Source organism: Tenrec ecaudatus, chromosome 5 (assembly GCF_050624435.1).
Source record: "Tenrec ecaudatus isolate mTenEca1 chromosome 5, mTenEca1.hap1, whole genome shotgun sequence".
NCBI lineage: Eukaryota > Metazoa > Chordata > Mammalia > Afrosoricida > Tenrecidae > Tenrec > Tenrec ecaudatus.
Window position 1 is genome coordinate 6,841,297 of NC_134534.1, and position 23,200 is coordinate 6,864,496.

Genomic DNA, 23,200 nt, shown 5'->3' on the forward strand with positions numbered 1-23,200 from the left:
CAAGGACCCTGTTTCGTATTCGTGATTGGTGGCAGATCAGTACAGCCGAGTTACAGGTGGGACTACGCACGTGGGAACAGGACCCTGCCTGGGTCGAGTCCTATGTGTTACATAGACGACCTTTCGAGGTGGGTCCTGAGCCTCCGGTGAAGGCCGTCACGGCGAGGCTTACAGGGAATGATGCGTGACTGTACAACCCCCAGTACAGTGACCTCCATCCAGGGCATTCCCAGGGAAGCCCCAAGGAGAGAGACTGCCCCTCCCTGGGCTGGCTGGGGGAGGGGGAAGTAATCTACTTTCCGACATACTCTGAGTGAGGCCACAGTAACCTGCATCCTTGGTTGGTGATCAGGAAGAGTCCAGTGGAGGTTTAATCTGTTTGGGGACGCTGTGCATGGGTTTGGGCTGTCACTGCCACCACAGCCTTAACGAGCCGGGTGCTCAGTATTGAAGCCCTGGTACAGGCCGTCCTCGCTGCATCCCCAGGATGCAGGTGGCTTGATTCGTGCCACACACACACTTTCTTTCTGTGGACTATGTTGGACACTGAAAACTGAGATGGGACCTCCATATATATTTTCTCTTTTTTTCACAAAGAAAGGAGAAATAACTGATTGAGGAGTTGGGATGGCTCTCCTTTTCATGGGGTATCATGTTTGCCTTACTTTACGAACAGTGATGTTCACGATAAACTGCTGCCACATCACAGCTGAAACCCGGGGAAAGGTGTGAACAGAGCAGATCACCGAGGGCTAAGCCTGTCGCCCTCATGACAGTAGATGGATAGCAAATAAAGCTGCCCCAGAGCCCACTTTCCCCATCAGAGGAGCAGACCTTCCGGCGTTGGCCGGCGCCCTCCGCAGCGGGGCAGAAAGCAGCTGGTCCTGTGCTACAGGGGAGTGCAGATGCTCCGGCCGCCAGGTGGTGAGGTGGCTGAATCTAGAGGGCATGGTGACGTGTGGAGGAATGACTGATGCAGGATTTTGTTTTACTTCATCCACGCTTACGGCGGCAGCAATCGGCAACTCAGATGACATATCTCGGGGAAAATCCTTGGCATAAGACGTCTCGAAAGGGTTCAAGAGCAGACACGGCACCCTGGGGACAAAGGTGCCCTGACGGGAACTGTGGCCGCCTGTGCACACGCGAAGCTGGCAGAGGGACCTCACATTTGAGTTGTACTGGCAGAGGGCCGGGGACGACCGGAAAAACAAGCAAGTCTGTCTGGAAGAAGTACGGCCAGAGTGCTCCCTGGAGTCAGGATGGCGAGACTGTGTCTCAGGGACTGCAGACAGGTCCGCAGGGAGACTGGTCCCGGCGAAGCATGTCTCCTCCATAAAGTGGAGGGGCAGTGACAAAGAGGAGCATGCCCGGCAAGATGGACGGACACGTGGCTGCAGCAATGGGCTCAATCACAGCAGCCATCGTGAGGGTGGGGTCGGGTCGGCTGCTGTGAGTCAGGATCGACTCCGTGGCTGTGAAGGTTTGGTTTTCATGTCTGCTAGCTTGAGAGCCTGGAAGCACACGTGCGCACACATGAAACCAGGAGCCCACACCTGTTCGGCAGGTGAGGTTGGAGCTCGGGGCTGGGGGAGAGGCTGTTGCATCTGGTAGTCTAAGGCATTTGAGACCCCAGCCCGTGTGAGGCAGATGGAGCCGGCTTCTCATCACCGACGTCAAGCTCTGCACATCAGGAACTCCACCGTGATCCTGCTTAACCCCCAGGTCAGCAGTTCAAATCCACCAGCCTGTCTGTGAAGGAAAGTGGAGGCTCTCTGCTCCTGTCAAGATGTATGCACAGCCCTGGCAGGCCAGTGATGGGTTGCTGTTACCTGGAATTGACTCCGTGGCATCGACTTTTGTGCCAGTCTGCTGTGCGCTGTCCCAGGGCCCAGCACGGCCTGGTGCTCACGGCATCTTCTCACCCGAAGCTGCTGCTGACTCGGAACATTGTTATTTATATATCTGACCACTGACCCTGGTCGGCTGGTCCGTCTGCACTGAGTGCTTTCCCAGAGCTGTCTTCCCAATGAGCTCGTAACAGACTGCCTGGCACTGCCTGCCCAGTTGGACCTGAGCCTTCCCCAGGCTGCCTGTCCTAGCACCCCCCTCGCTTTTGTGCCCCCCCACCCCCAGCCCTGGTGCCAGCGGGAGCTCCTGTGGCGGACTAGGTTGCGCCCGGCAAGTGTCTGTGGTAGGTCTGCAGGCCCCGCTGTACTGGGGCTGCCATCCCACGGGAGCGGTCCCCCTCCACGGTGCCAGTGAGGCAGTGTTAGCTGTGACCTGTGCTGAGCCCGTCGCCTCTGACATATGACGGGAGCAGAGATGGGGGTTGGAGAGCCCAGAACCTTCCCCCAGAGCCGGTGCCCCGAATCCGACTTCAGAGAAGAAGGCCCTCAGCCCGCCTGCTGAGGAAAGGGATTGGTGGGTGATTCTGCTATGGCCGCGCTCAGTCATTAAGGCAGAGGCTGCAAGTACTCCCAGTGCCCCCCGACTTCTGGGAAATGAGTCAAGAATTGGGGCTTTCAAAGTGCAAGTCTGCAAAACAAACAAAACATTGTAGCCTGAAAGCAGTCAGCACTTCTCACGATGTGTGCCCCATGGAAACTGCTCGTGTGATGGTCTCGTCCCCTCTGAAGCCTGCCGACCCTGCCCATGCCCGTACCGGCCCCCTGTCTGGGGGTGGGCACTGGCCACCTTGCTCAGCCTCCAACCTGGGGTGCGGCACTGACTGTCCTTGCACAAGTGAAACTGGCCCAGCCGGCCTCGTGAAGGGACACTATTGGAAGGGGCCCTGGCGACCCTGGGTTAGCCTGCTGCTCACCCCACTGCTCCAGGGGAGAGCGGAGTGGCCGCCTGCTTCTGAGACAGCCTCAGAAACCCACAGGGTGGAGCTGTCTACGCGAGGTCCTGAGACTAACTCTACAGGGATAGAACGACCCGTCTTTCTCCTGAGGCTGGTGCTACCGAACTGCTGACCTCTTGGTTAGCAGCCCAGCGTGCAACCAGCATGCCCCCAGGGCTCCCGGGGCAGTGGTACGTGCACAGAAAGCATTGACCAGGGTGCTGCTTTGAGGATGAGGGTGTGCCTCACCCAAGTCACGGAGGGGCGGGGCTGCTCGTTGCCTGGTCTCAGCTGAAGTCAGTTGGCTGATAGCCTCTCCGCGCGCCTCTGTCTCACTGGGCGGAGACATGGCAGGCACATCTGGACAGCGGGGCAGGGGATTGGATGGCTTTATGCGACATGAGAGCCTGCCTGTCTGGCAGCGTGCAGTGTATTCTCGGGAAGTGTTGCGTGTTTGACAGCAGGAGCGATTACCCAGAGATCAATCGTGAGCGCGTGCTCGAGAGTCTCCTAAGCACCACACCAAGAGCAATTAGCTTGGATTGATTTACGCTTATTGATTGTGATGAGATAATGACCTCCATGCAGGTCTGTGTTGAACTCTGGGTGCCCCGGGTTCCACCGCACTCATTCTCCTGACTTCACAAAGAGGTGGCGTTGTGCTGGCGCAGAGAGATGGAGACGATGCCACACTGTGCAGTGCTGCCCATGGGGCTGGCTGACCCTGACCCTGACCCAGCCTGGGAACTGTTAACAAATCCTGAGGGCATAGGGGAAAAACAGAAAAATAATGGGACCTGGTGCGGGTGGGCGATCTTTCCAGGTGTGAAGTGGGCATGGCGGTCTTGACCTTGGCCACGGGGCTTCTGGCAGAGTGGGGATCGTGGACCACAGTGGGCAAGCATCGGAGGGTTCACAGCCTGGCGCTTAACTGCTGCATCACCAGGCTCTCGGGACGCCTGGGATGTGGGTCCGCCCCTTACACGTGTGTTTCCCTCTCTGCTTCTGCATGGCCTTCTCTCTCCCAACTGTCCGGCTTCCATACCTGTCTGTCCATCCTTAGGCTACCTGTAGGTTGGTCTGCAGGGCTGCCCATCAGGGTGGGGCTCTCAGGCTAGAGAACGAGGCTAGTCCAGCAGCAGTCAGGGGCAAACAATTGGTCCAGGTTCTCCTTACAGCCGGGCTGGAAACCTGCTGTCTGTGAAGGGCCTTTTGGGTGTGTGTGACATACCCCAAGGACCATACATGCTACATGTGGTCACACATTTCAATAGCTCACCCCAGGTGATGATCAGGACCCCTGAGGCCTCGTGGTGACACTTTGGGTGACCACAAGATCAGCAGTTCCAAACCACCAGATACCCTGCAGGAGGAAGACAGGGCTTTCTACTCCCGCCAAGCTACAGTCTCAGAAACCCACAGGGGCAGCTCTGCTTTGCCCGGTGGGGTCGCTATGAACCAGCTTTGACTCAAGGGCAGGGAGTTTGGTGTGGTGATGGTAGCTGCGATCACTGATCTTGCAGGCTTCATGCGCAGTGATGGGCACATTGTCCTGGACTTACAGTGATGTTTAATTGAGCTGCTAGAGAGCCCAGGCCAGGAAGAATGAATGGGGCCCTGCTCAGTCCTGCACCATCTGCACCATCAAGTGCAGTGGAATCATGGTGACCCGCTGGGTTTTCCTTGACTGACCCCCAAGGCTTTCTTCCTAGTTGGGAGATGGCTACAGAGGCATGCCCATCTGCAGTGGGACTTGGCGGTCAGTGACACCAGGGTCCGAGGTCAGTGGCGCTCTGCCTGCAGGGCCAGTCAGAGAGGGTTGATTTGCTGCATGACCATGACCGCCATCAGGCCGCTTGACCTCCCGCTCACACCAGGCTGCGGTGGCGAGGCTTGTATTAGGGACTGGAAACTTGTTAATACTGGTGAGTGCCCCCCACCCCACCCCCACAGGGCCGCTGGGATATTTTCTACTTGAGGTCCCTTTTTGCCCAAGAAGTTTTCAGCCTGAGCAAGGGCTGCCAGGAGGCGCCCGAATGCACGGTGCCTTTGATTTTGAAATATGCTTTGGTCTCTGTGCAGCATTTAGCAGCCTCTTACTGTGGCTGAAGTTTTCAAGAACCCCGTACTCCGTTACCCACAATTCAGGAGCTTTGCGGGGGACTCCGTGGAACTGCCCCAAGGCTGGTGGTCTTTTAGGAAGCTCCCTGTCCCACCTTTCTCCTGTAGAGCAGCTGATGGATTCAAACTGCCCACAGACCTCGCCGTTAGCTGCCCAACGCTTAACCCATGGCAGTACCACGGCCCCAGAACCATACCGTCTCCACTCAACTCAAAGGGCCGGTGGTGACTCATGAAGCAGCCCCTACCCACCCCACCTGCCCCCCAGTCTGCTTGCTGGACCTCATCTCTGAGCCGCCCACCCAGGGAGGAGATGTGTGGAAGCTGCCACCCCTCTCTGCAGTTGAGTCCAGGTCTCCCCAAATACTTGAGGGCTCTGCCACTCCCTCAGTGAGGCAAGCCCTGTGGCTGCAGGGCGGGGAGGGTGATGGTGGGGTTTAGGAGAAGCCTCTGCTCTGGTTTCTCCAGAAATAAACCCCAGGGGCATGGAGTACTCTCCAGCGGGAGTCCTCTCCCTCGGGGGCAGCACTGCGAGGAGTCTCAGGTGTGACTGCCTGGTGTTGGCAGAAGAACCCCACTTCCCAGCCCATGCCCACCGCAGGGGGAGTTGCAGCATGCCAGTAGCTTCCTCTGAGGGTCCTGTGGCATTTCCCAGCCTTGGGAGCATGAGCATGAATCCCACAGGTGCCTGCCCTCCAGCCAGAGTCCCGGAGACAGAATACAGGCCTGTGTCCTCGCCTGCCTGACTTCAGAGAGGCCACACCAGAGCTAGACAGAAGCCAAGGAGGAGCTGACCTTGCAGTTAGCTGCTCACCATGTCACCTGTATGCCACAGACTCCACTGTGCCGCCAGGGCAGTTCAGGTTGCTGAATAGTTTAGAGGGCAGTTTTATGAAAATCTGCCTATAGAACCGAGTTGGTGTGTCAACTGGTATTACATTATGGCCTATATGTTCTGGGGTGGGGCCTTTCATGGTGCGGTCCTCTAGTAGAAACCCCAACAAGACAAACCCTTAGACACCATCCCTGTAGCTGAGCCCACCCCAGGGCTCACTTTCTAGCCAAATGGCATGCAGATCCGGCAAGTGAGTGGTCACACTACAGAGGGTGTTTCTCAGAACAGTGGACTAGAGGGAACCCCCCCCCTCCCGCCCCTGGGCAGCACTGGAGCCAGGTGGAGTAGGGAAGAAGTCCGGGTGGGGGCAGCCAGTGCCAAGTTCACAGAGCACCTGTAGATTGCTGGATGGACAACAGCCTAACGAGCTCTGTAGCTTCACCCAAGCTACAACGGGAGAAAAACCAGGTGGTCTGACCCCGTCCTGAGCAGTGTGCCCCTTCAGTGCCCCCAGGCTCTGGGAGATGGGAGGCGGATGGGAACTTTGGGCACAGTGAGCTCGTGCCGGTGGGGAGACTGGGTCTGTTGCGCTTGACGAAGGGGTCCGCCGGCCACACAGGGGTGGTGGAGTGGGTGTGTGCTGCTGTCCAGCTCCTGCCCCCAAGTGCAGCAGTAAGGGGTAAATGAAGATACATCCTGGAGCCCATGATGAGGGGGAGCAGTGTCCCTGCCGCCCAGATGGGGTGCCTGTGTCCTCTTCCATGCTGGGCTCCAGGGCGGGGATCAGACACAGGCCACAGTCTGTGGGGCTGCTCCCTTCATGGAGGACGTGTTGGGGGACAGCCTGGAGCGCTTCCTCTGGCCTCTGCACCAACTCATTAGGCGGGGTGTCCGAGGGCGGGCCCAAGCTGCTTCGGACTTGGCAAAGCTCAGTGGCACACTCTGGGGTTGGGTAGCCCCAGCCGCCCCCCCCCCACCCCCCGTAAACCCTTTCTGGTAGGCAGGAAAGAGAGCGGCTTAGATGTCGCGACTCGCACTGTGCGGCCTACTTAGGCGGAGGCCCGCTTCCCTGGTGCTGGGCATGCGCCGTTCCTCAGGGCTCTCTGTGCCGTTAGCACTGAGTGCTCATCCTTGTGCATCTGCCCTGCTGCCTCGGAACGGCCTGTCAACAGCCCGTCACAACCCCTCCTCTGCATCGGGGACAGACGCCCTGTGGCTCCAGTCCCGCAGTGGCTGTGTGCAGTGCCAGGGCACCTGCTCCTTGTCTGTGCTGAGGTCCACCTCTGCAGTCCAGAAGATCCCTCTGATTTCTGACCCCCTTCTCCTGTCTCCGACTCCCCCCCGACCCCCATGGATTTGCCTTCCCCGATGGCTCGGACTCTGAGACCCACTGCCCCCATATCCAGGGACCTCCTTCTGTGGCTGGTGGCCTGCCGTCCCCTGCCTTTCTCACACATGTCAGCCCCGCCATCAGCTGCCGGGCTCTAGACACCTCCGTCGCTCACACACCTGCCTGGCTCCAGGGCCTCCTTACAGAAGGGGCTGTGCTTGTTCTCCACCTGGGAGAGCCCCATCCCCAGGTGGGTCGTCAGCTGTGTGAGATGACCCCTGGGGACTGGAGGAAGCCCCCTAGTGGGAGGAGCCCCTGTACTAGGTCATGAGGGAGCTGGTGGCCAGAGAGGAAACCAGAGTAGACATGGTGCCTCCTCTCCTCGAACCCCAGATGCCCTGGCTGCCCGCTCGGCCTCGCAGGTGTCAGGTGGAACTGTGCCCCACAGGGAGGGCCTCCAGCAACTGTCCTTCAGCAGCAGGTTGCCAGGCCTCTCTGCTGTAGGTCCACAGGGTGGGTTCAAACCAGCAACCTTCGGGTTAGAGGCCAGGAGCCAACTTCTCTGCCAGGACCTCCTCCTGGAATGAAAGCTGCAGCTTCTGGGCATGTGGAAAGAGTGGGGGTGTAGGCATCACCCCAGCAGGGCTGCCGCCTGCCGGGGAACACCGTGGTCCCATCACCTGGCTGGTGGCTGCAAAGGCAGGACTCAGCATCCCCGAGGTCACAGTGTCCCCCTAAAGGGCACCCCAGTGCTGGCATTGTTTGGCTGCTCACCAGATGCCCCGGTGCAGGCTCTGGGAGAGTGACCTGTGGGGGGGGGGTGGCGTCTTCCTCTGGGGGGGGTCTCACTGGGGTGCCCTGCACTAACCCCTCCCCTTTCTGTCCCTACAGCCTTTCCGCTGTGCCCACTGCCACTACTCCTGCAACATCTCGGGCTCCCTGAAGCGGCACTACAACAGGAAGCACCCCACCGAGGAGTACAGGAATGCGGGCAGCGGCGAGCTTGCGCCTGATGCGCTGGTCCAGCAAGGTGAGAGCCCCCAGCCCCTGACTGCACAGGTCTGACCCGGCCACGCCGAGTGTTGTGTCCTCCCCTGCCCCCTCATGACCTCTCACTGTTAAAGCTCGCTACCTGGAAAATACACAGAAGTCAAAAACAAAAGTTCAAGTAGACCAGTGCACAGGTGACGCCCCCTCACCCCGCTCCAGCAGCATTCTCTGTCTGCCTGTCCAGTCTGCATCGGTCAGCATTCACGGCTGGCCTTCCTGGCTTCATGCTGTAGAAGGAGCCTTTTCTTTCCTTTGGGCTGCTAGCTGCAAGATCAGCATTTCAAACCCACCAGCCACCTTGCAGGAGAAAGGCGAGGCTGCCTGCTCCCCACCAGGTTTCCAGGCGTGGAGCTCTGAGTGGGAATCATCTAGAGGGCAGTGGCTTTCCTTCGCCATTGAAGGGGGCTTGTGAGACCACAGGGAGGGAAGGAGGGATGCACGCCATACCTTCTCCCGTGGCGGGACTCGGCGGAGCTGCCTGGCTTTTCTCTTCTTTGCGGTGATGACTGGTGTGTTGGGAAACGCAGGGAGGGGCGAGCTGTGCTGGCTCATCTTCTCTTATTTCCTATGAACTCAGATGACTTACGTACCCTGGAAAGAGAAAGATCACATGTAGCATGTTTAATTGACGAGCCGTTGAAAACCCCTCCTCTCATTGCTGGGGAAATGTCTCACTCCTTCCGTCAGTTATCACGCTGGACACTTGAGAGGGCTCGGCCCGGCTGCGGTTGTATTTACAGCTGCTCTTTGGCACGAGTGAGAAACGTGATTGCTGCCACCAGTGGCCTGGCTGCTACCTGCCCCCTGGACCAGTCACCACTTGAGGCCGGTGCCTGCTTTAGCACGCAGACATGTGAGGACTTAGACTCAGCTGCAGCGGGGGCCTGGCCGGCCTCAGCTACCACCACCTGCATCTGAATGCACAGCAAACGGACTGATGGTCGCTGTCAGCATGCTCCGTACACGACAGACCAGGTGTCCAGAAACAGGAGCAGCGAAGCCCAGAGTCAGGTTAAAGCCATCCCTCCGGGACAACAGTGTGGGTGCTGGGTGGTGGTGCAGCTGGGAGGGCGCTGCTGGCCCCAGGCTGTGCTCCCCTGGCATGGTCTCTCATGTGCCTGACGGTTGCCTTCAGCGCAGCCACCACAGAAGGAGGCAGGGGTGGAGGGTCGCTGTGCACAGAGCATGAGTGGGCGGCCAGCCGTTTCAGGAGGTAGCTCTGATCCAGAACCGGTGGGACGGAGGGGAGAGATCCAAGCTGCACACTGTCAAAACCAAAGCAAGCCCATTGCCAACGGGTTGCTTGTGACCGCTGGCCAGCCTGTAGGACAGAGCAGACCTGCCCCGAGGGTCTTCTGAAGCCACCCTCTTCACGGGAGCAGGGGCCACACCTCCACCGGAGGAGCTTTCCTTCAGACCGCTGACCTTTTGAGGAGCAGCCAAGTATCTGACTACTTCAGATCCAAGCTCCTCAGCGAAAGGCAAGACTCCAGGGGTTGGCGGGACGCAAACACAGGGAGCAGTGAAAGTGCGCCGGGAGGAGGGTCGACACGGTGGCTGCCACCATGGATGCACACACAACAGGGCTGTGAGCACGGCTCCGGCCAGAGAGGGTTCGTTCATTTGTGTGTAGCTCTCTGTCAGTTGGATCCAACCTGACTGCACTTACTGGTGGGAGCCGGGTAGCATAGTGATTTCGAGTTGTGCTTGCTAACTGCAAGGTTAGGATTTCAAAACCACCAGATGGGGCTTTCTACTCCTGCAAAGAGTTACAGTCTGGGAACCCACAGGGGCAGTTGCCCTGCCCTGGAGGGTCGCTGCGAGTCAGAATTGATGATGTGACGCAGTCACCACCATAACAGGAATGTCACAAGCGGACGTGTTCTCTCTCAGTGTCAGAGGCGGTGCTGGCTCTAGGATGAAGGCTGTCTTTCCCTGTCATCTCTGGAGGGACATTCTTGTTTCCTTTCAGCATCTGCGGGCCTGGTGCCCCTGTGTGTTGGCCGCAGCCGCCCTGGTTCTAGGAGGTTCTTGGCACAGCGTCCCAGGCCTCAGGAGGCATTCTGGTCCGTGCTGGTAGGTGCTGTCCAGTCAGTCCCACCTCATAGCGACCCAGAATGAAGCTCAGCACATGCTCGCAACTGCTGGTTTGAGCCCATTATTGCAGCCGCTCTGCAGTCCTTCTTGTTGCAGGCCTTTGCCCTTTCCGCTGACCTCTTCTGCTTCCCCAAGCTTGCTTGTCTCCCCAAGGGGGGTCTCACCATCCTTGCTTCTGGGGGGCGCTCTGGCTGTGCTTTCCTCCCGGCAGCGCTCCGTACTTTCCCTATCCCGCGGCTGCACCAGCACTTACCCTGCCAGCCCCTCTCCCCTTTTGGCCCTTGTTAGAGACCCAGGGGGTACAACACCCCATGGCATGGCCCTGACAGCGGATCAGGCCTGGGACCTGAGTTAGGGGTGTGGCGTCCGACCCCAACCCTTACAACCCATGGACTGATCCCGTCAGATCACATCGTGACCCCAGACACGGCCCTATTACAACACTGCACAGACGCCAAATCGTTCAGCACCAGGGCCCAGCCACGCCTGCCCACATATCGGGGGACACAGGTCCCTCGGTGACACAGCCTTCGGCCCTCACGGAGGGTAGAGGAGGTTCCAGCAAGGGAAACCAAGCCCCTGGCCTTCAGGACCTTCACTCCTGCTTTTGCCACCCCACCCCCCAAACAACAAGCCCCCGAGACCTCCATATCCATTCGTTCATGAGCCTGCCCTCCTGCCCGAGCCACCGAGCGCACAGTGAGCGGGGTGCTCCCATGTCCTCACCCTCCAGCTTCTGACCGGCAGGAAATCTCTGCACACCGTGGATGTTGGAAAAGGGGTGGGGGTCTGACGGATGAGCCCCAACCCCTTCTCTGTGCTTTCAGACTTTGCTCGCCGTCTCTACAAATGGTCTGAGGGTAACTTGTGCATACCCTCCATGTGCACCTCCTTTCTAAGGGTGTCTGAGTCCCTTGCACACCTGCTGTTGGTGTGAAATCACTCAGTGTCCTGGCTGAGTCCTGGTGTTTTACTTGACCGTTTGTTGTGGGGAGCGTTTGCGTTGTCTTCTTTCAGACGTCTGTGTCCCCAATGCCCTGCTGCCATCAGTCCATCCCGACTCACGTCCCCCTGCGGGAGGAATAAAACTCCGCCCCCTGCGCACTTGCCAGGCTGCCACCTAAGGGGAGCCGGCTGCTTAACCATGGCTCCAACAGGGCTCCTGCTCACTGTCCAACTGGTGCCAGCTCACAGGGCTGACTCCTCTGTGGGGCTTCCAGCCGACAAGTCTGTTCTGGAGCAGACAATCTCGACTTTCCTTGTGGGACAGCGGGCCTTGCAGGGCGCAGTCCGGCTCCCGAGATGTGTTTGAAAAACCCACATTGTTGCCATCAAGTTGCACGTGCACGTGTGTGTGAGGGGACTTCAAAAAACTCATGGAAAACCAGAAGAGGAAGAAAATGGAATTCTTCCAGGAATTTTTGAAGCTCCTTCGTGTCTATGCATGCACATACATAGGCAAAGTGAGACGGCATTCCTGTCACGGTTCCTCAGGGGCTGGTGCCCCCTCAGTCTCCGGTGGGTACACAGGGTCCGTCTGGAAGCTGGCTGGGAGTTGACGTAGCTCCACACCTTGGAAGCTCAAAGCTCCTGCGGGTTCAGTGTCTGGGAAGGGTCAGGGGTGATGAACCAGCTTAAGTCATGGGCTGGAAACACCTCTTGTTTGGTGGCCCAAGAGGTTTCCTCTCCTTTTGATAAATTCCCAGCAGTCCTCCTCATCTTCGCCTGGCTGGGCTGTCCCTGCTCAGCCTCTCTGCCCAGCTCTGGATTCTGGTCCAGGTGTTCTGGGGAAAATGATTCTGCATTTTCTAAGATTAGGGCATTAGCAGCTTCTCCTTCACAGAAAACTCAGCCCAGGAGTTTAAGGAAGTGGCTCCGAGTCACAGGAACAGGAAGCAGCACCGGGTCTCCTAACACCAACCCCTCCCTCCCACACCCCCAGCCCTGTCCCAACCTGGAAGGGAAATTGTGTTCTCAGTCACATCAAGTACAGAGGAGGTACACACGAGGGTACCCCCCTCCTACCCCCCCACCCCACACAAAAAATAAAACAGAAAAAAAAACTCCTCTGGGCAGAGCTTTTGTAGTACACCTTTTTCCTGCTAGGTGGGCATCTCTAGAAACTCACTCTGAGTCAGTGCACCCAGTGGCTTCACCTGGGAAGGTTCTCTCTGGTCACAGTGAACTTTTTCGTAAAAGCAGTTTCTCTTGAGCCTTGATTTTTGGGATGGCCGATTTAAGAGAACAGTGTGCAGCTGTGAAATTTGTTTCCTGCTCAGGAAAAATGCCGCAGAAACTGTTGTGATGTTGAACACAGCTTACAAGGACAGCGCTGTGGGAAAACAAGAGTGCGCGTGGTTTTCTCGTTTCCAAAAAGGTGAAATGTCGATTGATGACAAAGCTCGTTCTGGACGTCCATCAACTTTCCGAACAGACGAAAATGTCGACAAAATTTGTGCACTCGTATTGAAGACCAACGACGGAATATCGGAGAGATGGGGAAGTTATCTGGACTATCATAGTTTAGTGAATTGTGATGGACTATTTCGGAATGAGAAGGGTCACTGTGAAACTTGTGCCCTGAGTTCTGACTGACCAGGAAATAGAGCGTCCAGTGAACACGTGCCGTGCTTTGAAAGAACAGCTCCAAAGTGACCGAGACTTTTCCAGGGTCATTTCTGGTGATGCGACATGATGCTATTCTTATGACCATGAATGCAAACATCCGTCAAGTCAGTGGAAGACACCATTATCACCTCACCCAAAAAAGCTCAAGTGAAATCACAGACCAGGACAGTGCTCATTTGTGGTTTTGATGTGAGGGGATAGTGCATTTGGAGTTCGTTCCACCAGGTTAGACTTGTTGAGCAAGCTTTCTATTTAGAGGTTCTGAAAAGACTGCACAGCAGTGTGTGACAGATTTGTGGCAGATGGGGGACTGATTTTGCCACCACGACAATGCACCTGCTCACGCAGCCATCTCAGTGTGCCAGTTTTTGGCAAAACACTCTCTCACCCATGCACCTGACTCACCTGACCTCACTCCACGTGACTTCTTTTTGTTGCCTCGAATGCAGAGGGTCAGGAAAGGACAGCGATTTGATGATGTAGAAGAGGTAAAGGAAAAAACAAAATGCGGGAGGTGCTGTCAGCCATCCAAACAGATGAGTCTGGAAAATGTTTCCAAGAATGGAAACGCAGATTCGACAAATGTATTAAGTGTAGTGGAGAGTACTTTGAAGGGGATAAGGTTGTTTTGTGAAACAATTTAAATACATAGCTTTGAGGAAAAATATTCCGGTTTTTATTGGAGTGCCCCTTGTACGTCCATGCCTGACGTGCCTCCCTTGGGACGTACTGCATTTCCTGAATCGCAAAGATGCCCAGGCGGCCCAGTTTTGAAATTGCTCCTGGAAGTGGATCTTTTGCCTGGTTGAACTCCCGATTGGGTGTGTGCCTCCCCCACTCCCCGTGTTCAGTGGGATGTAAAGCCAGGATGCCCTCTGTCCACCTGCCCTGTGTCGAGGGGTGGACTGAAAGAGAAAGTCGTTTCGCTGAGATGTCAGTTAACAGGTGTGGCTCTGGATTTCTGTCCCGAGTACCTATTTCCCCATGTTGTTCTTTAATTAAAGCCACTGTGGCGGAGGCCGGGGGTATAATTAATGTGGGGCATTATCGTAAGTCATTTTAATTTAAGCATCATCTAAGGAATCTTCCTGCTTGAAATGTGTTTCCATTAGGGAGTGTCTGAGAAGGAATCTGTCATCTCATTCTGAAGGGCTGAGCCGAGCCCAGGAGCCCTGCTGCCACTCACAGCAGCATCGCCTGGCAGGGACAGCGTGTCCGTCAGCTTCCCCGGGAGAGAGGGAGGGCGGCCAGGGGCTTAGGAAGGATGATCCCAGGAAAAGACATCACGTCTAGATGATGGGTGAGGAGTGAGAAAAGGCTGAAAGGGAAGGTTATTCTCTAGGCGAGAACAAGCACATTTTCTGTTGCTTTTAGGGGTGCTGGGTGCTGCTGGTGTTTCATAAAATAGACATTCTACCTTTCCCATGGAATCTCCTGGAACCTCAAACTGCCTCTGTCGCCAGACTTGCTGTCAAGCTGGATCTGCTTGGTTCCCATGCCCCTCAAACCACAGCCTTGCTGGGAGCCAAGCAGGCTGCGTAGATCACGGCTGGACAGACAAGGCACCCCCATTACAGGCGCCTACTCCACAGGGACCCCACTGTGGGGGGCTGATTCAGGAGTTGGACTCAGCGTGACTATCAGGGGGATGTTTCCATTGAGCAATGTCTGGTTTTTATCTAATTTGTCAAGACGATCCTGATACGGTGGGGGCGGGGGGGGGGGCGAGATCCCTCCGCTGCGCCCACCAGCCCTGCTCGCTGGGCAGTCATGAGTATGGCAGGGCAGGATGTGGCCCAGCCCAGCTCGGGGCTCCTCCTGCTGGAAAGAACCAGCCTCCGTAGGCATCTGCTCCGGGCAGGTATGCGTTGGTCGGAGGGAGGGCTCCGGTGTGGACATCCCTGCGGGGACAAGCCTGAGTCTGTGGGCTGAATGGCCACAGCTGTCCGTCATCCCCTCTGTCCCACGCGGAGCCCCCGTCCAGAGAAGGTAGTCTCGCCTGGGTCATCTCGCTCCACCAAGATGCACAGCTTCATGCCTGGTGTGGGCACAAAGGGGCCAGGACCTGGGAGGTTGTGGTCCAGGTACCTTTCACTACAGCCAGGGTACTTGCCCAGGATGGGAACGGTGGCTCAGGCCCAGAAAGGTTGCCCTGCATGCGGGCTGGCTCATCACCAGAGAGCAGCAGCCACGGCATGGGTTTCAGGTGGAGGAGCCCTGGGCTGGCGCACTGGGCGTGGGGAAAGGGGGCTAGGACATACTCTGGCCCCACCATGGAAGTGGTGGTGGGAGTGGCCTGGCCTGCCCCTGACCTGTGCCCAGCTGGAGGAAGCAGCCTCTTGGTGCATGGATGAAGGGGGGACTCTCCCGAGCTTTGCCAAGGGTGAGGATGGGGAGGTGTGGACGCTCTGTGGTGCAGCTGGTGGAACGCATGCTGCCTGTGGGTTCTGGGGACTGGTGGGGGAGAGTGAAGGTGGCTCTGCGTTGTGGAAGAGAAAGCATAAAGCTGAGTTGGGGACAGAGAGCATGCCTATGGGAGGGTGCAGGGAGGAGGGGCCCCTGTCGGCTCTGCAGACCTGTAACGTCCAGACAAGCATAGTGACGGGGACGCTGGCGAAGGCCCTCCTGACCCGGGCGCAGGTCACCTGGTCACTAGGATCAACCTGGGCCTCCTGAAGCAGGGGTTTGCTTGGAAAGACACACCGGCTCAAAGTGGCTTTTCTCAAGCCCTGATTTGGTATATTTTAGAAAGACAGCCTTTTGTGTGAATCTTCCATGTTAAAATTTATTATTTTAACCCGGAGTTTTACTTTCTCTTAATTAAAGCCTCCAAACACTTCCGAGAACATGTGCAAAATGGAATCTCTTCAATAACGAATGGCATTTCAGGATGTGAGCTGCTGTTTATGTTGTTCTTTGCTGGGAAACCCATGGGTGGGGGCGGGGGTTTGGGCCAGTGTGTTAGTATCTACTGTGACGGAACCTGAGGTCTGGGGCTCAGCCTGAAGGGTTTGGGGACCAAGGAGATTGTGTACAGCAACCATTGTTGCTGATGCTTCAGCTGTTGGTGCTTTGCCCCAAATTATTTGTTACTTAACAACGGGAACAGTGAAAGAATGATTCAAGGCATTTATCCACCCGGCCAAGGGAATTGCCTTTCTCATCTTCAGTCTCTCTGGCACTTAAAATATCAAGCACATATTAAAGTCCATACAAATACTTAGCCATAAAGAAACTACAAAATCAGCCCTGTAGTGCAGCACACATGCTGTTGTTACTCTGCAGAAATGCTAAGGGACGTCTGTCTTAGTGCCAGTTCTCTCGAGAAGCAAAACCACTAAGCTATCAAGAGAGAGAAATTTACAAGAATATGTCTCACACAATGTGGAAATGGATGAGTTCAGTCCGATCCAAGTCCATGGGTAAGGTGTATTAAGCTGGGGACTTGTCCTAATTCTTGTAGCTTCAGGAACGGGTGAACCAGGAGGCAGGAAGCCAACCAGGAAGCAGGAAGATGAGGCAGGAAGACCACAGGCTGGCGGGTACAGGGACGAATGAATGGATCCAAAGTTAGGCAGTTGAGCTTGTGGCTGCAAGATCCAATGAATCTAAGGTTGGCAGGCCAGATGGCGGGTTGCTGAGCACGCCCAGCGTTGGCAGGCAGCATGGCAGGCCATTAGTTCAAATCCATAAGAACCAGGGGCCACGCAGGATTCAGACCAGCAAGAAGCTACTGGGCCCTCCACGTGGTCATGTGTGAATAGGTCACACCCTCAGGGAAAGGCCCACAGGGCTGTGGCTTGAGACAGGGGTTGCTTCTGCCCGAATCTCAGAAGAGCTAGGTGTCTTCTCTCAGCTGATCGCACGGAGCTCATTGCACTCTGTTAGGTCACATTGTGTGTGTGTGTGTGTGGGGGGGTTGTTACGAGGCCTTTACTGCTAGGCCACTGAGAAGCCTGGCCCAGCTAGGTTGGCACAAGGTGCCAGTCACCCAGCAAGCTTGAACTGAACCCAAGCGTTGGAGACCAAAGACCGCATGTCAAGGTTCTGGGGCACCTGTGTGGAGGAGGGAATGTTGGGCTTCTAGGGGGTCCGAGTGGGTCTCGTGGGGGAGCGTGCGTGGTTGGTCTGGTAGGGTCTGGCTGGAGGAGGAAACCCTGGCTTCCCGTGTGGAACAGCTACATGAGGGCTGCGGGTTCCCGTGTGGGATGCGTGCCTCAGGTTGGCAGAAGAATGACCTTGGGTGTCTTTGTGGTTGGTACCAGGGGGTCTGGGCGGAGGAGGAAACCCTGGGCTCGTGTGTGGTTCAAACATATTTTCTGCCTTTGTCTCCAGGTGGTTTGAAGTGCCCTGTCTGCAGCTTTGTGTATGGCACCAAGTGGGAGTTCAACAGGCACTTGAAGAACAAACATGCACTGAAGCTGGTGGAGAATGAAGGGGACCCCATGTGGGAGGTAATGCTTTAAAGCGGGCCTTCAGTCTGCACTTCAAACATTGGCTTGGGAGAACAGTCCCGGGGAGTCGCTAGGAAAAATCAGGGGAGGATGGCAGCGGGCGGACAGCCCTCCCGGGTATTCAAGCCTGTGATGAGACCTCCATCCCCAAAGCCATGTGGTCAGGTCAGACAAACACGCAGTCCACTGTCGAATTGACCCAGTCACATACAGCCGCTTAGTGCCGGATGAAGGGGACCTTGTACGTTGGTCACTGAGCTGGAACTGACTCGGTGGTGATGGCTCTCGTATGGTTTTGCGACTTACGGTTCATTCCCACCAAAAAGGCTCAATAAAGTGCTGTAAAGGAGCTAGATAACCTAAGAAGAGACAAAGTTTGGTCTGTGTCTCGTAATCTACATGAGGCAAATATCCAGAGCCAGAACCTAGATGCAAGCAGCGCTGCCGTGCTTATCCCCGAGTAAAGTAAGAGGGCGTTCATCCACAAGTTAAGACTGTGGACAGTTTTTCCAAATGGTAATTAAGAATCCAGGTTCATTAAGGGGAAAGATTTAAAAAATGGACCGTGTGAACAATTAGAAACCACTTGTACAAGGTCCAAAGGCAGCTGACAGCGTTGGCAGCGGAAGGCAAAGGGTGAGCGAGCGCTCGTACAGAACGAAAGGCCTCTGAAGGCGCGACAGAAAGGTCAGCAACCTACCTTCTCAAATGACCACAGTCGTGAAAGACAGGGATTCTTAGCCCTGTGTAATTCTCCTCCCTCACTGGGTGGTCAGATACAAAGTGAGTTGCCCCAGGGGTGTGTCCTGCAGCCAGTGTGCGTGCATGTTCTGGATAAACTCTCCCTCCTTGGGTCCTGCATCCAGCTCATCATCTGAACGCCAGCTCATGGGACCCGAGCCAGCAGCCTGCTGCCTGAGCTGCACAGTTGGGGTCACCACAGCCGTGTGAGTCAGGAGAAGCCTCCAGCCTGACCCCTGACCCATGATTTGAGACTTGCCAGGCTCCACAACTGTTCAACCATTTCCATGAACTCTCTCTAACAAGAGCATGCGTGTATGCAAGCACATATGCTGGGAGGTTTCAGAAAGTTCTTGGGAAAATTCAATGACCTTTTTTTTCATTGCTTTTTGAAGCCCCTTCATTTATCTATGTACATATAGGCATATAGATGCATGCAAATATATATGTATACCTGCATGTGACATAAGCACACATACGTATGCACACATTTGCACACATATAGATGTTTTTGCTTCTCTGTGGAACCCAGCCTAAGCCACGTGGTGACCAGCTGCAACAAGGGGTCCTGACTTAGGTCCTGGCACAGAAAAGGGTCCCATGAGACACATGGCTGCACCTGTAGGCAGCCTGTCACTTACGCTAGCTGTTTCAGTGCTGCGTAATGGCTCACCAGTAGTTAAGATGTTAGCTTTAGGAGAAGTTGGGAGAATCAATGAACACACTTTAAAAGTTTCCTATAAATCTGGAATCATTCCAAAACATGACAGTTCTGAAAAAACAAAATCTACTCTCTTACCCGCCCCCATTGCTGTGGAGGCCACTCCAGCTCGTGGAAGCCACGTGTGTGTGGTTCGGGGCAGGACTGCGCCCACAGGACCTCCCATGGCTGGGAAGATGGGAAACAGGGCGCCAGCTCTTTCTTCTGCGGTGCCGCTGGCCAGATCTGAACTCTCAACCTTTCGGTCAGTACAAAACAAGCCAAACCCATTGCCACTGAGTGGATTCTGACTCATTGCAGCCTTGTATGGGATTCCCGGGACTGTAAGTATTTACGGGAGCAGATAGCCTCAGCTTTCTCCCAAGGAGCTGCTGGTGGGTGTGAACTGCTGCCCTTGTGGGGCTGGCAGCCCAGCCCCTCACTCACTGTGCCACTGGGCTCGTCTTTGGTTAGTCGTCAGACACTGTTTGTGCTGCCCTGGGACCTGGATTGGGGGGTGGTGAGGAGCATCAATGATACATAAAACACGTCGCAATCCACGGATTTACAATGATATTTGGGAAAAACAACTCATTAGTCAGCTTTGTAGGATGCCAGGCAATCCACTCTTTGCTCTGAGTTGGTGAGTAAAGGTCAGGAATCAAGCAATGACTACCTTTCCCAAGCAAACCATTCTGGGGACAAGCAGATCCTGGATGAGGACAGGGTGCCCTTCACAGGCATACTTCAGCGGACAGCACAGGATGGGAAGACTGCGTGTTACAGTGTGCTAATGATGCGATGAGGAAGAAAGGCCTGGAGATCCTCCCATGCATTATCAGCCCCATTGTAAACCCGAGGACCAGAGTGGTCCAGTCTGCGACTGTCACGGGGATGGCGCAGGCATGGGCAGGGTTTCCCTCCATTGTGTGTGCGTGTTGCCATGTGGCTAGAGCCAGCTATGATGTCAGGGACAGAGCAGGGCCTCAGTTACCTGAGCACATCACAGAAGCAGCCACTCACTCTGTGTCTTCTGGGAGCTCAGGGGTATCAGGGCTCTGAGTGGGGTTGCTAGCTGAAAGGTCAGCCTTTCTAAACCACCAGCCACTCGGAGGGAGAAAGATGAGGCTTCCTATTCCCATAAAGAATCACAGTCCTGGAAGCCACAGGAGCAGGTCCCCACCTGTCCTAGGGGGCCTGTGTGAGGCAGAATCAACTCAACGGCAGTGACATAGATGTGTCTTTAATGGAAGTACCTGACAGAAGCCAGGAAACACTCTCAGCAAAAAGCAAACCAGACTCTGACCGAGCGTCTGTCCTTGAACACTGACTCACAGGGAACACAGAGGGGTGGGAAGCAGGCAGAATGGACCCATAGCAGCCGAGCCCAGGCTGGTGGGCAGGGTGTGTGGCCTCAGCCAACAAGTGAATGACAAGGGGGGACGTCAGAGATGGGCAGAGAAGCAGTGGACGAGAGGCGTCTTGTGCAGCACAGCCAGCAGTCTGGCGGGTGCACCTTATTTAGACTTTATTAGCGTGACTAAGCAGCTGGGAGGTGAGATCCGTGGAGAACATAGAGTACGTGGTCGATGCACGATCCTGAGGAGGAGGTGTGCTGGGTCTGCCTAGTGGCAGGGCTATTGTGCTTATATTCGGAAACACTTACCACTGGCACGGCTCTGGGTTTGTTTTCTCAAAGTCACCCATGGGCAGGGGCAGATCATGAGTAAAAGGCTAACGTCAGCACCTGGTGCCCAGGAAGCTGTCAGCAAATGGCGCCTGGTATGCTAATGACTGAAGATGTTGTCAACGTCACATCCACATCTGGAATGCAGCCACGGACCCCCTGATGTCTCACGTTCTTACTGCCTACTTTTGCTTTTGCTCCAAGAGAGATGGGGAAACCCTGATGTAGACACTGCCTGTATTGGTCCAAATGCTAAAATCTTAAACTCTAACTAGCATCGAAGTGATTCTGACTCACAGTGACCCGATATGGCCAGGCAGAGTTCTCCCTGTGCGTTTCTGAGACTCGGTTCTATGGGAGCAGGCAGCCTCACCGTTCTCCCTTGGGGTGACTTGGTAGATTCATACAGCTGACCTTGCAGTTAGCAGCACAACGCCCAGGCGCTATGCCAGCAGGGCTCCTGTGCTGGTCACTGTTAGACCGGGTGGACTGGAGAAACAAATCCGGGGACACTCCTGTGTGTATAAGAAAGACCTGTCTATCGAAGAGCATTAGAATATTGAGAAAAAGCCTAGCCCAGCCCAGATCAAGCCCGTAAGTCTGATAGTAGCCCCCATGTCTGACACCAGTCTGTACGTTCTTCTTCAGACTCACACAACACTTGAATGACACCGAGTGCAGGGAGATCACAGGCCTGTGGGTGGAAAGTCCTGTGGATCAGTGGCGCTGGAGGCACCTCGGTGCTGGTGGCTCCTCAGTACAGCTCCATGAGGCTTGTCAACAGGAATGCGAAGCAGGGGGAGAGTGTGTTCCTCCTCCCAGGAGAAAAGGGGGAGGGTCCCAGAATCACCCTGGTGGGTGTTACCTTGTGACCTGATTGACAAGCTAGACTCCACCCCTATGTTATATTTATCAAGTTGACATGAAATTCTGTAGCCACCACAGTCAGGCAGTGCCTTTATAACTGTAGGCAGTAATGCTCCTCATCTCTGATGGTTTATCTTCCAGTAGACAGGGACACAGTTGACCTGTGAACCCAACCAAAACAGTCGACACCAAGGCCATGTACTCTTCTCTGTAAGGGAGACAACCGACCAACAGTCAGTGACCAGTGGACCACCATGCCACCTCTCCCAGCACCTTTAGTTGCCCCTGGGCTCCCAAGAATGCCTGGAAATTAGTACTACTGTCTTAGGCAGGGTTCTCATGTGAATCAAAATCAGGAAAGCTTTTATAAAGAGTATGTATTTGTGTCCACATATGTGTATGTGTGTGGACACATATTTTTTTTCTAAAAGAAATGGCTCACATGGTTCTAGAGCAGGGGACTTCAAACTTTTAAACAGGGGGCCAGTTCACTGTCCCTGAGTTCATTGGAGGACCAGACTATAGTTTTAAAAAATTATGAACAAATTCCTATGCATACTGGATGAGTCGGCTGCTAAGCAGGACAGGCAGTGGTGGCAAAAACACCCAGCGGGCTGCATAAATGTCCTTGGCGGGCAGCAGTTTGAGGACCCCTGAGGAGACTGGCAACTTCTAGGTCAGTGGATCAGATGTCAGGATTCCCCTGACTCACATAACTACAGGGGCTGGAGAAGTTAAGGTTGACGGGTCAAATGGCAGGCTGCTGCCTGCAGAGGAGCATGAATCCAAGGTGGGCAGTGAGGTGGCAGACCGCTGACTGCTGCTGGTATCAGCAGGCTGCTGGCTCAAGTCCTAAGAGCTGCAGGTCAGATGACATCAGTTGTAAAATCTCGATTCATCAACAAGCAAGCAAGCTTTACCAGAACATGTGTGTATATATTGGAAGCACCCCTGAGGAAAGTCCTTCTCAACTGATTGTCTGCCCATAGCAGATCTCGTGGTGACTGCATTATGTGAGAGCTCACTGCCAAACACCAGCAATGCTGGCCAGCCACAGTGGCAACAGCCCTAGCGCACAAGGACCACCCTTCCCTGACTGATTAGTACAGACTTTCCCCGAGCGAGGAGATCCCAGTCAATGCGTGTCCAGCTCTCTTGCAGGCTAAGGTCAGCCTTGGACCAACTGGAGTTGGCTTCATGGTACCTGAAAGGCACGATGCTTCTTTTGCTCCCTCTGCACTCCTCCGGCATTTCTTGGGCGTCTGCCATGTGTCATGCCGCAGACATGACGCGTGAACCTGGCCACTTGCCTGTGCATGAGAAGTGGCACTTTTTCTGAAGTGTCGTCTTGGTACCGGTACTGTTTGAGCATGGGGACGTTGGCCCCACCAGTGGTGGCATCTCTGGTGATGTTCCCGCCACCCGCCCTGCAGTCTGGCGTCCACCCCCTGGTCCCTTCCAGAGAGAGACGGTCACTGACCTTTAGGTCTGAGGACATTGATCCACCTCTCTTCTTGAGGTACAAAGTTTTAACTCCTCTCGCCATTGTTGCTGCTGCTACTGCTGTTCTCAGGTGACCCCACGCGACAGGGTGGAACTGCACCTTCGAGTTTCCTAGTACGCCATCTTCACGGGAGCACAGGTTGCCTGCCTGGTCCTTCTCCCGGTGAATGGCTGGTGGGTTCAGCCGCCAGCCTTGCAGGTAGCAGCTGAGTGCTTAACCACTGAGCCATCAGAGCGTCTTCCTGTTACCCTCTCTGAGTACTGATTTTGCACAGCTCTGGTGTGTGCGCGTGCGCGTGTGTGGTTTTGCTTGTCACAACTGCCTCGTAGTTGAGGTGGACC

General features: G+C 55.4%; 1 protein-coding gene across 1 annotated transcript in view; it reads left to right on the forward strand.

Annotated features, from left to right (window-relative positions):
* Nucleotides 1-23,200, forward strand: part of ZFAT (zinc finger and AT-hook domain containing) — a 101,384-nt gene that overhangs the window by 72,000 nt on the left and 6,184 nt on the right. Inside the window, exons 12-13 of the mRNA XM_075549227.1 lie at nt 8,023-8,161; nt 17,242-17,360. Coding sequence (XP_075405342.1) covers nt 8,023-8,161; nt 17,242-17,360 — 258 coding nt within the window. The remainder of the gene's footprint in view (nt 1-8,022; nt 8,162-17,241; nt 17,361-23,200) is intronic.